Raw genomic sequence first — 17,741 nt, forward strand, 5'->3', positions numbered from 1 at the left:
AGAAATCTGCAAAAAAGGTATTTAGTTAAATCTTGAATGTATTCAAAGCCAAACATGTCGCTGACTTTTAACAAATTTGTACCCCTGGAGATCAGGGAGGAAAAACAGTACATATGCTAAAATGTAGTGGTTTTATGACTTTACATCAATATGGAGAAATCACACTTCCATACAATCCTATTATTTTTCAAACTCAGATCTGTACGTCTTCGTTAATCAACTGCTGCCCCACCAACTCCCCAGCCAGCCCTCTCCCCCTACCCCCAGCATTGATTTCCAGTATGTAAGGGGAAAACCTCACTCTCAAAACAAATACATCTCACTCCCGGAACCCACTTCACCTCGTTCCGGACCTCATACTCAATCCACTCCTAGACTGTTTTTAAATAGTCGGCATTCTGGCATTTGTCCTCACTACTTAAAAATATACATCTTTCAAGGGTAACTGATAACTTGAAAAACAACTGAGCTTCATTCTCTCATCCCTTTTCACCACATGACACTGTTTCTCTCTCACAGGCTATCTTACTGGCTAAAGTATTGCTGAATCTTAATTTTTAAACTGATGTCCTGGATAGTTTCCAGTTTTCACTCATTCCACTCAATATCTATCTGCCAATAACTATATTTGCACATATTTAAGCTGTCAATGTATGTCCTTCAGAACCATCCACACTCTTACAAGCAACAATAAATATCTAATCTTTAGGATTTATCCTATGAAGGTCTAAGTAATAATTATACAATCTAGAAGTAAACACTCAATGAAATTTTAGGTAATGCTTAGATAAAAATGACATTTCTCATTACAAAAGCAATATGTATTCATTTATAGAAAAAAAAAATACAGATGAGCAAAAACCACTATGCATAATACCACCAGAGGTACAAATTCTAACACCTTGGGGGTGTGTGTGCATGCATACACTCCTGTTAGTAAAATTGTTAAGGTAAAAAAAACACAAGAGATCTAGGGGGAAAGGGGGATATGGCCCTAGGACTCCAGAGCAGACTCAACCAGGAAAGCTTCTTTATAATCTTAACAGACTTCAAAAATTGATAAGAAAAAGCAAACTTTAAAAATAAGAAAATCCTTACCATCACAGCTTTCAGTAGCCTTTTAAAAAGTACTAAACTTTTTTTTTGATAACTCAGTTTAGTATTTGAAAGGAACTCATTCATTTAACACACATTTAAGAGCCTCTGAGGTATGATCCCAGTTGGGTGCTAAGGATATTATGAAACAGCCTCTGCCTTCCTGTGGCAAACAACCTATAAAAAGCTAATTAAGTTATTATATTACAGAGTAATTATGATCAATACTATGATGAAAGTTAATCACAAAACATGACGCATTTGATTGGATGTAAATCAAGGAAAACGTCCCGGAAGAACTGACATCTGAACTTGAATTTTCTCAGCCTGGACAGAAGTTATACTGGAGGTGAGGGAGGGTAGGAAGAAGAGCATTTCAAATGGTGGGCGGTATCAGGGAAAAAGCACAAGTTTGCAAGTCAAATCCTGAAAAGCAGCCTCAGCTCTGCAACTTACTAGCTACTAATAATTGACCTTAAGAAAAAAAAAAGTCATTTACTTTTCTGATATTCCGCTCTACATCTGTAAAATGGTTTAAATAGTTAATAACATCTTTGCTTACTTCACAGTAAGGAAAGCCATTACCAACTACAAAATAACTTAAAGTTTAAGACAGTTCAAAAGTTTACTTTCTTTCCCTTTTATACTGCAGACAAAGGAGGATGTTGCGTCATCAGACCCTTCCGTAGCTTGCTTCCCTGAACTCAGGTAATAATAGATCTGTTTAGCAACTTCCTGCTGTGGGGATAGTATTTAAGAGAAAAACTCACAAATTGACTGCAATCTTACCCTCAAACATTGGCAGAAGCCTTGATCAATGATAAAGTCCCAATGCATTTATTATAAAGCATGATGAAGTACTTAACTTTTTAAATTTCCATCTAAACTGTAACATTTTGATTTTATATTTTCCAATATATCATCTCTGCTGTGAAAGTCGATTTTTCTGCTGTTCTCATACACTTCTGTGGTTCTCCATTTTAACTTGTATCAATCACACACACTATTACTTCAGTAAATTTTTGTCATGTGTGACAGACAACCCAGAAATTGAGATTAATCTCCAAATTTTCAAATACAGATTTTTTTTTACATACACTCCTTTCTGCAAAATCGTATTTCCATTAAGATTCCATGCTAAAAGTTAGGCTGTCTCTACTTTAATAAGAAAATGTTGCACTGATGACCATTTCCTGAAAATGCAATGTAACCAACTGGTTTGTTATAGACCAAACCAATATTAAATTGACCCAGTCCTGGATGATTGGGCAGGTTGAATTCACAATAATTTGCTACTGCACAGTAGTATTTAATTCAAATAATTTCACTTCATGAACTTTTAGGTTTCATAAATATTAAACCTGAGTATGTCAAGGGTCATAGTATACTATCACCTTTCAAATCTCTTTAAAGTCAGACACCCTATCTAGCAGAATGTTTGGTGCCCCACAAATCCTCAAAACTATCCTCACACCAATGTTTACTAAATGACTTAACCATCTGCTATATGCAAGCTACTTAAAGGCAGGCTTTCAAAAAAGATTCTTTGTAAAGTTAGTTTTGAACTTGGAAAACATTCTACACATTTACACCAAAAAAACTCACACACTGAGAAAAAATTAGTTGTAAATTTATCTTATGTCACCGTTCAAGGTTAAATATGCTACTGTGTCTTAACTACTGTGAAAACGTAACAAATGGCATTTATGTGATCATTTGTATAGCTCTGTGGCTGGCAGGAAGACAATGTATGAAGCCCTGAATTTGTCCTTATAACTTTACTAGAGGGAAGAGGGTAGTAGAGAAGAGGAAGAAAATAAGGAAAGAGCTCATGTGCATAGTAGGAGACTAAAAAGCTTTGGGGAAGTGACTCCCTATCCTTTTATTCTCTGGGGGCTTAGGAACTCCGAGAGCCCCTCTGTGGGTCACATAATTCAAGTTCTTTCAAAATTATTACAATGATTACACCTATAACGAGGTTGCTTATATTAATGCAAAAGTTAGAGAAATTACTTACCTGGTGAAGTTATTAACTTGCTGTGATCTTGACATATTTATACTGTTCAGTTCTGGTACATTCAAATTGGATGACTGGTGTTTATTACTATGGCAATATGATTGATGTGCTTTATTTGATATTACACCATTACTACAACTTTCAAAACCTGAAGAAAAAGATACCACATAGAAATAGAAACAAACACTAATTTATAAATACAGTTGTAAACAAGTCTCCATATGTTGATTTTGTACTAAGACTTCTAGAACGTAGGAGAGTCAATGGATGATGTAAACAGGAAACTTCTTTGAAAGGATACTAAGAATACTTAATTGTGAGATCTTAATTATTATCTCATCTAACATTTATTGTAGGCTTAATTACACATCTCAATTAATCCTCAAAATCCCCCTAAAATGGCAATATTATGATCATCCCCATTTTACATATGAATACACTGAGGCTCAGAATTTATCCAAGCCTGAAGTGACTGTATGATATTCAAGAGGAGTAGTGGCTAAGAACAGACATGGGAATCACACTTGTTGTACAGAGTGGTGATGTAAATAAACTGAGAGGAAGTAATGCAGAAAAGAGTACAAATTGAAATAAGAAAAAGCAATGGTGTTACTTCATGAAAGGAAAGGAGACACTATCTGACTTGTTTAAGAATGTTAAATGTACAAAGCTAACATCTTGGGAAATGCAGAATTAAAGAGATGGGCAAACAGAAGACTGAGAAGCATCAGAAACAAATCTGTGGCTGGGCACGGTAGCTCACACCTGTAAGCCCAGCACTTTGGGAGGCTGAGGCAGGAGGAGCGCTTGGGGCTAGGAGTTTCAGACTAGCATCAGAAACATTACGAGACTCCAACTCTTTAAAAAGAAACAAAAGCAAAACCAAAAAAACCTGTAGAAGTGATGTCACAAAAGCCAAGAAAGGAGAGAATTTTAATTAAGAGAAGGCCCAAAGTCACAGAGAGCAAGACTGGTGAGCCGAAAAGCGGATGGGAGAAAATGAACGAGGCAGAGCTGACTTTTGCAAGAGGCTTGGTTGGGAAAGGTTGGGGGTGGGGGGAGGGGAGGGAGGCAGGGGCAGCCCAGCTAGATGTGGTAACCAGTGGCATAAGATATCACAGCCGGATCACCTTTAAATTTATATTTTATTAAAACACACAATTACCTTTTCACTATTAAAAATCAGTAATTTAATTCCAGTGACTACTCATTTTGAATGCTGACTTTCATTTAGGAAGGTCTGCTAATAACCTACTCTCAGAAACAGCTGTTCTTCAAGTGACTTCCTGGTACTGAGAACATGTCAATCTGAACCTACAATTTTTCACCCAGAAAAATCTTAAGTATACACATTTGAAAACAGCTACAAACGAAATATACAGATTTTCTGAGATAGATGGAGTGTCGCTCTGTCACCCAGGCTGGAGTGCAGTGGCATGATCTCAGCTCACTGCAACCTCTGCCTCCAGGGTTCAAGCAATTCTCCTGCCTCAGCCTCCCGAGTAGATGGGACTACAGGCACTTGCCACCATGCCCAGCTGATTTTTGTATTTTTAGTAGAGATGGGGTTATCACCATGTTGGCCAGGCTGGTCTCAAACTCCTGCCCTCATAATCCGCCCACCTTGGCTTGCCAAAGTGCTGGGATTATAAGCGTGAGCCACTGCACCCAGCTGGAAATATACAGATTTTCAAAAGGAAAAAGGTTTAAGAGTATAAAGAGGAAAAATCTAAAAGTAATGTCATAAGTTAAATCTCACCTGAAAAATGTGCGGTGCTTCCTTTGCCTGATGCTAAATTATGGATATTCATTCCATGGCTGGGGCTCATACTTGGACTACTAAAAGGTCGAGGACTAACAGGATAACTGTCTTGAGACTTTGGACTTCGGCCTCCCAAACATCGTACTTCACTATCTGTACCATTCACCATTTCTATAAACTGACGCACTCTAAAGGAGAAAAGAAAAATTTACTTTGACATTATCTTCAAATGGCCTTTTGTTTATTTAATAGCAACAGATTTCTAAAAATATTTTTAAAACTTTGATTTATCAGTAGGATTGGTCTTTAGATAGTAAGCTAAAAATATTAAATATGGTATCCTATACTTTATTGCTTAGAATTTTAGAATTTCCAGAAAAATGAGAATATAATGTGATAGACACTATAATAATATTACCCCCTTTAATCAGGAAATGGAAATTTACCTATAAGAAGATATGAACCCCATTTTTTTTGGCTAAAGTAATTTAATCAAAACAACATTTGCGCTTGGTAGCAAATCAAACTGTGCCTAAGGACATGATTTTATGTATATATGATACATATAAAGCGTAGCCTTTCTCCCCACTCGTCCCATTCTCAACCTCTTAACCAAAATGGGCCTCATTTTAAATTCTACTTACTCTAAAGCAAAACAATTCTGTCATTTGACTTACAAAGGATACCTGCTGCTTAACAAGTTGAAATCTGAAGCTCAGTAACATCTCATTTTTTAAGTAACAAAGATTCATAAAACCAATTAAAACTGTCAAATCAGGATGGCTATTTAAAAAAATAGTTAAACACAGAATTACCATATGATCCAGAAAGTCCACTTCTGGGTATATAACCAAAAAAATCTAATGCAGGGACTCAGATATTTGTACACCTATGTTCACAGCAGCATTATTCATAATAGCCAAGAGGTAGAAGCAAACTAACTGTCCATCAGTGGATGAATGGATAAACAAAATGCAGTATTATCCAAACAATGGAGTACAATTCAGCCTTTAAAAGGAAGAAAATTCTGATACATGCTACAATAAAGATGAACCTTAAGGCTACTACACTAACTAAAATAAGCCAGTAATGAAGAATAAATACTCTGATTCTACTTATATGAGTAGTCAAATTCATAGAGGCAAAATGTAGAATGGTGGTTTCCAGCAGCTAGGGTGATGAATGGATGGTTAGTGTTTAATAGAGAGTTTCAGTCTGGGAAGATGGAGAAGTTCTGGAGTCAGATGGTGGTGATGATTGCACAATGATGTGAATGTAAAAAATGGTAAATTTTATGTATATTTTACCACAATTTTTTAAAATGCCAGAGAGATTAAATGCAAGGTACTTTTGAGAAGGAAAAATAGACACCCATCTTCTAAATAAGATTTTCACATTTTTAAACACATAAACAGAATGATAAAAGCAAATACACAGCAAAAGACACCTTCTGCTTATGGTCCTTAACACAAAAGTATTTTTCATAACATGTTACTTAAATGACATTACAAAATTATATATATTTGAAAAAGGAAAAAAACTAAAATTACAAAAGCATGAAAATGTCTTTATTACATAACATATGACAAATATTTATAATATATAATATAGCATTTTATTATGCAAACTCACTTTAATGTGAAAAGGAGATTAGGATTTCTTTCAAGTAAACTTGGGTATAACTGTTGTGTTGTTTCAATGGCTTCTCCCATTCTTCCTGCTAATACCAATTTCTGAATTCCTATTCAGTAAAAGAAAGCAAACGATTAACTTTTACAAAAGTAAGTAAAACATAACTTAGTGGACCTCAGAAAAGAAAGAGAGTTAGTAAGAAATCTTTAAATAAATTATGATTAATTTCAATTTCTTTCTCTAACATCATAGTTTCCATTAGGCAATCCAGGAAACATTTCACACATAGAAAAACAAGTACTGTCACAAATTTTTTTAAAAATCACAAACATACAAGTAATATAGTTAAAATACCTATTATGCAATATTGAAGTTTCAAACACTGAGATTAAAAAGACTGTTTTAAAGGGATACTAAAATGCCTTATCAAACATAACCTTCTGAACAAAGGACTAAAAAATGCTAGCTTTTGAGTAAGATTCCAATTTAACAGAGACTCATTGAGCATTCACTTGATCTGGTATTTGTTAAATTAGATGATCAGGATACAAAATGAGTAAGTGATCTCTGTTCAACAGAGCTTATTAAAATAGTAGAAAAGGACAGCACACAATTAACTACAACACAATGTAATCAGTGCTATTACAGCAATTGACCTGTGAAACAGCTGTTTTCATCCATTAATTTCACCCATCTGTTTTGTTTTCATCTCTATACTCTTGTCAAGTCATACCCACCCTGATGGACAAACAGCACCAATTTTAGGATGGCTAACTATGGACCAGTTATGCTGACTTGCCATTGTTACATAGGACCTGTTTTATCTCTGGCCATACAGGCCAGCACTAGGATCTAAATAATAAATACTTATGATCAATACTGTATTAGATAGCCATTTAAATTCAAAGATATTTACATTTCTTTCACATATTATCTCCTCCAACTAATCAGGACTACTTTATTATTATTTTTAAATCTTTTTATTAAATGTTTATTTCCTGAAAGCTTAAGAAAAGATTTCTTTTAAGAAAAAAATGGTAAAGACATTCCTTCCAAAAATTTCTGTAAAATCTCTCTAGAATTAGAATTCTGACATAGTCCTATGTGAATTTTTAAACTGATCTTCAAAAATGTCAGTGAAAATAAAATTCAGAGGCATCCATTTTAAATTAATATATTTGAAATTTTTTTAATTAAAAAAATAAAATTTCTAAAAATTAAAGTAACCAAATCTATAATCTGAAAACAAATGTTAGCCATGCACCACAGTGTCCTTACTTTGTCTATTCTTAATGGAAGCTAATTCTTCTAGAACGGTCTGGTCTGTAGATCTGGCAAAGGCCTCTGCTGTGGCACAGTACCCATGGTGGACTAAATAAGATGAAACCATTCTTAAAATAAAAAGAAGAAACATACATCTTTTAGTGAAGAGAATACATGCTTCATACTACAATTTATATAAACAAAATCTACTCTGGTGTTATAAAAACGAACCTATTTCCTTGAAACAAGGCGTTAAGAACCTCACCTTTAAAGTAAGCTTTTGAAAAACAGCATTTTGTTCTGTTCACATATTATTTTCGAAAAGATAACTGCAAATGCTATGTTGAGACTACTTTCCCTAAAATAAATATTACTTGAGAATCTAGGACATTAAGTGACCTTTTCTTTGATTCTTGGACTCTCATTACCCCCAGGTCCCTTCCTATCTTATTATTCAGCCCTACTAACCATAATTTCTGTTTTGACTTTATCATATGACTTATTCCAGTATTGCTGGCATTCTGTAAAATAACCAACTTTAAAATAAAAGATTAAATCTTAATGTTCCAGAGTTCAACCATCTTCTTTACACATCAGTTAAATGAAATGGGATCACAAAGTATGTACAGAATACTAAGGTGAATCCAGAGAGACGATCTTCCAGAACATGTCTATAAATGTACTACTAATTAAAGGAGGAATCAGCCTTCTAGTCTGAATCAATTACTATAGTTTTACCCAAGAGATTTATCAAATATGATTTACATGTAAGTGACACATTTCCAAGACAATAATCTTTTAAAAAGGTACCAGGTAGTCAAAACATATACTTACATCTACCCACAAGATGTGGTTAGAAAAACTGGTGATGCAACAATATTAACCCAAGTATCTGTTATCTCCAAACATTCAATTTTTAAACCTGCCTCCACCTGACACTACTAAGGGCCAGTTAGAAAATGGTGGGAAGCAGTGGTTCACCAGGAGGAGACTGAGGCAAAGTGTGGAGGGAGGAAAGGGGAAAAAATGTCTAAGAAACAGATCTGCATCTTATTTTACCCAATTGTTCAAATTAATTTAAGGGGGAGGGGACCTTTTAGAATGGACTTCTCAAGAGTTCATGGTGAACATCAATTCAGTGAAGAAGTGGGTGGAAGGATCCTGGTTATAAGGTTAAATGTTTTCTACTATCTTGCCATGATGCTCAGTGGTAACCATTTTCAGAGCATTAAAACAGTGTGGCCCCAGAACAACCCATTCTAGCTTCAGTTCATGGTGACTACAGGATTCTGCATTAGGGTTGTCTATTCTCAACTGGGCTGGACAAAAAAACTAGTGTCCAATCTCTGTAATACAGATAGTAATAGCTCCAGGGACGAAGTGTGCTTTCAGAGTCATCATCACGTCTCCCAATCACTTTCTTTTCTAAAAAATACCCCCAACATTTTATTACAATTTTAAAGTTAAGAATATTCAAAGCAATTATAAGGACATTAAAGATGAAATGTGTGGGACCAACTGTATCTGAAAGTCTGCTATTTTCTTGACCTGGATTATAATAGTGAAGAGGACTTTTTAAATTTAATGGTATTTATTTAAATTTTAAGTCTATACTTTTGATAGTTCAGATATTAAGAGCTTGGACATAGCCAAGTTCATGTCCAAAAACCACAGATCCTGATTATAAAATCTAGATTATCTCTCAACTTTATCTTTTGCATTAACATTATTAAAAGTTAAATTGTATAACCTACAGAAATCATTAAATCCTATTACTAAGAATAGCAAATGAATTAACCTAGCCTAGGTGACCTAACATCATTTTATTTCATCAAATTCAGACTGAAATACAATTCTGTATGTGTGTCAAACAATTGTTTTTAATTTGTTTAAATAGTGGAGTAAATTACTTTTTGTTGAGAGATTAAAATCAATAATATAATAGATATGTCAGTATATAAGTTAGTGGATTAAAAAGCTTCCATGGATACCAACAGAATAAATGTCTTATAAAAAATAGATTCTGAATAGCATCAATTCAAATTTCTTCACTCTTACTTTTGTATCATGGTCTGCCATTCTCCTTCTCGATCTCCGATAGGAAATCGATCTATCTGTGCCTGGATTTTGGTTCTCCACTCCCGCATATAGTCTTCTATATCAAACACGAAAGGATGTTGCCCAAAATTGGCATCGACCACTTCTCCTGGTGTTTGAAGCCCCACAGTAGGATACAAATTTGGCTGTAAGATAACATATTTCATTAAACATCTATCCATTTTATGTTAGATTTAATAATTCTTTTAATGTTATATTTAAAAGAATAGAACTATAAATTTACTTCCTATTTTAAAATGCCAATTAAAATATTAGAAGGCTAAAACGAATGATCTAAAATACATTATATGTTAGATGAAAAAATATCACCTCCTGCAATTTAATCATCAAGAAAAAACAAAGCAACCCAAGATTTCTATTTTATTTATTCAGGGACAACGTTGTATTATACCATGTGGTATTATGCTACTAATACATGTGGATGTAATTCTTGTTCTAAGACTATGCCATATAGTAGTTACAGAAATTCAAATATAAACACATAACTTAGGTTTAGCCCAGATTTTATATATGATATATTTCTATCAACTGCATGTTAAAGCTAGTTATCATAAAAGTATAATCTCAGCTAGTCTGGCATTTAATAGCTTAAATGTACTATTTTCATTCTATACATTTGGGATGCCTAACTTTACAAAGGGAAGGGGATACGACCTTAACTATAAGCAAACCACAGTGCCATGAAGAGTGGAGATTCTCTATATTAAAAAAAAACAAAACAAAAAACCCTCAAATATACGTATTTCAAGGGAGGAAAAGGATGAATCTGAATATACCCAAACTCAAACTCAGAAATGCATTCAGGTACACTCCATGGTTTCAAGGTTAATCAAGATGAAAAGGTGATAACTTCAAGTAAACAAAAAATAGAGTAGTCATTCTTTTGGCTATGTCACTAATTGGTTGTTACATCTAAAGGGAGAATGAGTTTCTGAGTGGCTACTGAATGCCAGGGTTTAATCATAATTCTGTGAGGCCACTATTATTATTTCTACTACAAAGACAAAGAAAATGAGGATTCGAGGTTAAATAACTTGCTCATGGTCGTTCTGCTAACAAATGGCAGAGATGGAATTGGAACACAAGTTTGTCTGATACCACATCCAAAACTGATTTTTCCTCTTGCAACTCCAAATCCTATCATATTTTCGTTTTCTGTATTTATGTCTTATATCTTTAATAGTTATAACAAGTATTTTTCAGTACAAAACAAGGTAAAGATCAAGAGCGGATAATTTCTGTGTGAATATAAGATGTTAAATAGATTTCACAGTAAAATGCAAAGAGGGTGTGCTTAAAAACAACCGTTCAATCAAGCAGAACAAATCAGAAACAAAATATTATGTCAAAATATCAAAAAAATAAAGTACTACTGGATTATGGAAATAAATGTTTAAAGCAAAGTATGCAAATGTACTGATTCTTAATAGTCAACAGAGCTAACAAGTTTATAAACTTTTAAGCCAAAAACAGGTGAGATAGTACAGCCTTCCCATTTCACCAATGAGAAAACTGGGACCTAAAGACTTTATAGAAACAGGCCAGGCGCAGTGGCTCACGCCTGTAATCCCAGCACTTTGGGAGGCTGAGGCGGGTAGATCACCTCAGGTCAGGAGTACAAGACCAGCCTGACCAGGTCAGGAGTACAAGACCAGCCTGACCAACATGGTGAAACCCCGCCTCTACTAAAAATACAAAATTAGCTGGGTGTGGTGGCACATGCCTGTAATCCCAGCTACTCGGGAGGCTGAGGAAGGACAATCGCTTGAACCCGGAATGGGGAGGTTCTGGTGAGCCGCAATTGTGCCATTGCATTCCAGCCTGGGCAACAAGAGTGAAACTCTGTCTTAAAAACACAAAAACAGAAACAAAACAAACAAACAAAAAACAGAACAACCACTACAGAGTTATGAGATACTTTGACACAAAAGCATATAAGCCAAAAACAACTGAGTGAAAGACAATTCTGTTCATTAAGCAGTTTTATATATGATGATATTCAGTATTGTCTAAATAAAGACACTTTTAAAATGATCTGCTCATCTAAATTTTCTTACAAATTCAGAAAAAATAATTCTATCAACACTATCAAAGACAATCAACATTCATGAATTCTCTGATAAAACTATTTCATAAAAATTTAAAACTTCCCTATGACAAAACATGCCACAAATGGCAAAGACAAATGACTTTCTAGAAAAAAAAATCTGCCACACATATGGCAAAATGTGTTTTATAAATATAGAAAAAATTCAGGAGGACAAAGACTACCAGTTCAAATTCTTAAAAATGGCAATGAATATGTAGGCAATTTGTAGAGGAAATAAAAATGACAACACATAAAGAGAAGCTTAATCACACTCAACTTTTTAGATGAACATTTTTAATGTGCACTTAAAATCAATTAAAAGTTCAAGATTTAAAAACTTTCGCACATCAGATTAAGACTTGAAAGGCTGAGAATACCCAATGTTGATAAGGATTGGGGAAATAACCCTCTCATCTACTGTACACAGAAATGTAAGCTGACATAATCTTTTAATAAAGAAATCTGGAAAAATCTATTAAAATTGACCAAGTAATTTCACCTGGAAGAGTGTATTCCTACAGAAAAATAAGTATGTGCAAAGATATGTCCTGTAGCATTATCTATAACGCAAACAAAATTTTAAAATATTCACAGATACGTGATATTATACCACATTCATCAAATCTCAAAATCTAATAGTAATAAATATCACTATTTTGTGTCTAGGAAAACAATGCAAATTAAACTCTGACCAGCCATTGATTCTACAGTGCATTCTCATTTCAGAAATACTAAAATATGAAAAAAAAAGTTCATTTTATAATTAATCAATTGTGGTAGTAAGTTAATACAGTAAGATAACATAAAAGCAAGCAAAAAGAACAGAATGAAAAACGTATATATGGACACAGAAAGATGTCCTATACACACTAAAGCAAGGTATAACATATTGCATATGGTATGGCCCTATCTTTCATATAAACATTTAAAAAATGAACATACTGGCTTATATGTGTTTAGAAAGAAGTCTAAAAGGATATATATTCAAGTTAAAACAAACATTATAGCCAAAGAGACTGGGATTATGAAGAACTTCTCTTTTGTACATTTCTGTATATATAAACATTTCTCATTTAAGTATTTAATACTATACATTACTTCTGTAACCTGATATAGATTAAAAAAACTTTTAGTAATATTAAGTCAGTTTTGGCTCACTGAAAAGTTAGTATAATTGTTATATCATTTACTCAACCTTAAAACTGGAGAATTGAGAGATGATGATTAAGGACATAGTCCTTAACTTGCTATATTACAGATTTTAAAAAACAACGGCCTTCAATGTTTTTTAGTATGTTCACAGAACTGTGCAACTATTGTAATTAAATTGTATAACAATCCCATCACCCCAGAGAGAAACCTAGTACCCATCAGCAGCCACTTCCCATTTCCCCGTTACCCCTGGCAACCACTAATCTACTTTCTAACTCTATGGATTTGCCCATTCTGGACATTTTGCATAAATGGAACAACAAAATATGTGATCTTTTATGACTGGTTTTTTTTTTTTTTTTTTTTTTTGAGACAGAGTCTCACTCTGTCGCCCAGGCTGAAGTGCAGTGGCGCAATCTCGGCTCACTGCAACCTCTGCCTCCCGAGTTCAAGCGATTCTCCTGCCTCAGCCTCCCGAGTATGGGACTACAGCCACATGCCACCATGCCTGGCTAATTTTTGTATTTTTAGTAGAGATGGGGTTTCACCATGTTGGCCAGGATGGTCTTGATCTCTTGATCTCGTGATCCACCCGCCTCGGCCTCCCAAAGTGCTAGAATTATAGGCATGAGCCACCGCGCCCAGATGACTGGCTTCTTTTATTTAGCATGTTTTCAAGGTTCATCCATGCAGCAGGTGCATTGTCACTGTAGATTTATATGTAATAATGTCTTCCAGAAAAATACTCCCGCCCATGTAGAATAGTACATAGACAGAATAGGTTCTTTATGAAAAGAATAGGAAAACATTTCTATTAACTTGCAAAACATACTTTCAATCCAGAAATTGCTTAAAAGCTAAATGTACACAATATAAATTTATATTCTCAATAGCACAAGCTTTGGTCTACATTAGATCTCTTCTAATAAAAATGACTATATAAATAATGTATCCACAAAAAGTAGATTTCAAGTCAGTGCCCAGAATTCGAAAACAGCATCATTTAAAATGAGAACAGCTACTATAACAAAAACCTTTAAAAAGCAACAGCCTTCAATGTTTTTTAGTATGTTCACAGAATTGTGCAACTATCATAATTTAATTGTATAATTAAATCCCAAACTGAATTAGTTATACTTAATGTCATTTCTCAAACTGGTGAGGTAAGCTGAGGAAAAAAGACTATTTTGAAAAAAATCTAAGGTTTTCAAAGCTGTGTAAACACTCATGTTCCATAACAGGTGCAGAACAATCTAGGTAAACTGGTTTTTCTGCAAATATACTTTCTCTCAGGATTCAATGGTACGGGTAGCTTGTGAGAGACCACAGGTATAGAAGATATAAATACTTCCTTGATGCTTCCTTTAAAAGAAAGAACTGATATGTGAAGCCTATGGAAGTCCCAGAAGATCTACAGTATTAAAAATGAAAAATACTATACTAAAAGGAAACCTAAAACCACCACCATACCCACTGTTAAAACGAAGTTGCATATGATCATTGGCTACCTGAGGGAAAAAACATAACTGGTGACTCAAAAGTGGGAGAGAAAATAATCAACCTGCCTACAACCAACCAAGCTTTTTCCAAATGATCACCTCTATCTATGAGCAAGAAAATGAAAGCTAACAACAACAAAAGCTCACGCTGACTAGTTGGTTTTACATGCTTAGTGCCACAAAAGAAAAAAAAAAAAGTCACTAAACCCTTTAACCAACTCCAAATGAAACTTACAGCATTCTCACCAGAGTCTCTTAACTGTTAAAGACCAAATCAACCCACCAACCAGAATCTGCACCTACACACTCTGCCTGTCCCCACAGTGCTCTTCTCAAAAGCCCATTCCCTCAATTACACATCTGTCTACCTCTTTCTATGCTACACTGACATTTTCATCAGCATGCTCAATCTCCTAACTTAATTTTTTTTCTACTGCCCCCACTTCCACCACTGGCTACTACTCCATTTCTTTACTCCTCACTGTGGCCAAAGTCCTCCAGAGTTATCACTGTCTATAACTCACCTCTTCCTAAAATCCATTCCAATCAGGATGTCTCCATCCCACGGCTGAAACTTTCTTGTCCAGGTCACCAATGACCTCTACTCTGCTAAGTACAATCGTCAATTCTCAGACCTTATGTAATTTTCAGATCCAATCCATTAGCCAATTCTCTTGGTTTTCAGTTGGATTTTTAAAAGAATCATATTTTTTGTTACTATTATTTTGAGATTTTTAAAAATTTAACTCTTTAATCCACCTAGAACTTACTTTACACTTAGTCCTAACAATATGTATTTTTTTTTTAAATAATAAAGACTTAATTCCATTACTATTTACTAAATAATGTGGCAGGGTTTTTTTGTTGTTGTTGTTATTTTTTTTGTGTGTGTTTTTTTTTGGTAGAGGTGAGATCTCATTATATTGCCCAAAGTGGTGTTGAACTCCTGGCCTCAAGCAGTCCTCCCACCTCAGACACCCAGAGCCAAATAATGCTTCTTGAAGAGTACTTTTGATTGGTAGGGTTCAAATATTCCTTGGCTTAAAATTATTTTCTATTATAAGTTTGATTTGTTTTTTCCTAGGATTTTATTAAGGGATACAAATAATCTATAGATTTGGTATCTATTCTCTACCTCTGAATCTTCCATCATCTCTCTCGAAACATCTCTGAAAATTGGAATGCATTTTATAATTGACGACACCTTACTATGGTCAGGCAGCTGTCATGACACAGCTGTCAATGCTTGCACAGGAGCGATTTGTTAAAGAATGAGCTCACTGAAAAACTCTTGGGACTGAATTGCTTTTCCTGATGAAATTTTTATTTTCGTGATATCAGTTAATATCATGAAAGTGACAGTATCAAATGTGCACGATGTAATCAGCAGCTTGGAGATTAATCCCAGAGACATAACAGAGTAATCTTAAAAAATGTTCTTGATGACAGAGAAGATAGTATCACATAGAAAATCATGGACATCAGCCTGGGCAACCTGGCAAAACCCCATCTCTACCAAAAACACAAAAAATCAGTCGGGCATGCTGGCGTGCACCTGTGGTCCCAGCTACTTGGCAGTCTGAGGTAGGAGGATCCCTTGAGCCTGGGAGGCAGAGGTTGCAGTGAGCCAAGATCACACCACTGCACTCCAACCTGGGTGACAGAGTGAGATCAAAGAAAATCATGGCATCCACTCTTAAAAAAACTGATTTAAAAGGTTAGACTCTGAACATGAAATTTTAGGAATACCTTAATTTATATTGCTTATCTCATCCTTTTTAGGTGTGCAACACCTACAAAGAGACACAGATTAAAAATCTAAGTTTAAATAACCCTAAGAGATCATTCGGTGAGTATAAAATAAAAATGCTAAGTGATAAGGGAAGCATTATGTCACAGTTTGTTAGTTTTTTTCCCCCTTGGTGTCACAGATGACGGAGACTACAACTGACAGTGCCTTGGGTTTGGTAAATAAGATACGTGGAATCAAACCTCTACTGAAGAGAGTTACTGTCACCCCTTGCTTGAATTTCTGCAATAGTCTTCTCACAGGTCCCCTTGCTTCTACCCTTACTCCCACACAGTTTTTTTTTTTTTTTTTTTTTTAGACAGAGGCTTGCTCTGTCACCCAGGCTGGAGTGCAGTGGCACAATCTTGGCTCACTGCAAGCTCCGCCTCCTGGGTTTGTGCCATTCTCCTGCCTCAGCCTCCTGAGTAGCTGGGACTGCAGGCACCCACCACCATGCCCAGCTAATTTTTGGTATTTTTATTTTTTTTAGTAGAGACGGGGGTTCACCGTGTTGGCCAGGATGGCCTTGATCTCCTGACCTCGTGATCCGCCCACCTCGGCCTCGCAAAGTGCTGGGATTACAGGTGTGAGCCACCATGCCCGGCCTAGTCTATTTTTCAACTAAGCAATCACAGTGATCCCATAAAAACTGAAGTCCTATCATGACAAATAAAAGTCCGCAATGTCTTTGTATTTCACTCAGAGTAAATTTCCAAGCCCTCCCAATGGCTTGCCCAGGTCTAGATGATCTATTAATAGCTTACCCCCAACCCCATCATTATCTCTGATCATCTACTACTACATATGCTCTGCCCTCCTCACTCCTCTCTAACACAGTTCACACTCTTCTGCAAACAAGCCATGTGTGCTCCTGCCTGAGCACCTTTTCCCTAACTTCCCTCTGCCTGGAAAACTCTTGCTCTACATATCTACTTGGCAGACTCCCTCACTCCTCCAAAAGCCTCAGCTCAAGTCTCACCTTGAGCAAAGGGGAGCAACTTGTACAACCTTTTGTCCTACCATTGATATTCCCATTCTCTGTTTTTTCCCTTTCTTTCCAAAGTATACTTAACACCCTTAAAATAGGTTCTACTTTACTTGTTTTTCAAGTACTGCTTATTCTCTAACTTTCACGGGTTGAATACTATAAAGTCCAAGAGGGCAGAGATCTTTACTACCTGTTGAATAATATATTCCAAGCACTTAACCTGCCACATGGTAGGCCTCTATATAGCTTGGATGAATAAACCATTAGAACTGCCATACAGCCTTCTGCTGAAAAGTCCAAGGAAATACATTTCAAATGAATGAATGGTGACATTTAA

At 35.2% G+C, this 17,741-nt stretch overlaps 1 protein-coding gene across 1 annotated transcript in view; it reads right to left on the bottom strand.

The window, feature by feature from the left end:
- Positions 1-17,741, bottom strand: part of RANBP9 (RAN binding protein 9) — a 92,835-nt gene that overhangs the window by 14,087 nt on the left and 61,007 nt on the right. Inside the window, exons 7-11 of the mRNA XM_058432675.1 lie at positions 9,828-10,012; positions 7,785-7,897; positions 6,507-6,615; positions 4,872-5,062; positions 3,113-3,260 (exon numbers count right to left, since the gene is read on the bottom strand). Of these exons, the coding sequence (XP_058288658.1) occupies positions 3,113-3,260; positions 4,872-5,062; positions 6,507-6,615; positions 7,785-7,897; positions 9,828-10,012 (746 nt within the window). The remainder of the gene's footprint in view (positions 1-3,112; positions 3,261-4,871; positions 5,063-6,506; positions 6,616-7,784; positions 7,898-9,827; positions 10,013-17,741) is intronic.

This window comes from Hylobates moloch, unplaced genomic scaffold, assembly GCF_009828535.3.
Source record: "Hylobates moloch isolate HMO894 unplaced genomic scaffold, HMol_V3 SCAFFOLD_20, whole genome shotgun sequence".
Taxonomy (NCBI): Eukaryota; Metazoa; Chordata; class Mammalia; order Primates; family Hylobatidae; genus Hylobates; species Hylobates moloch.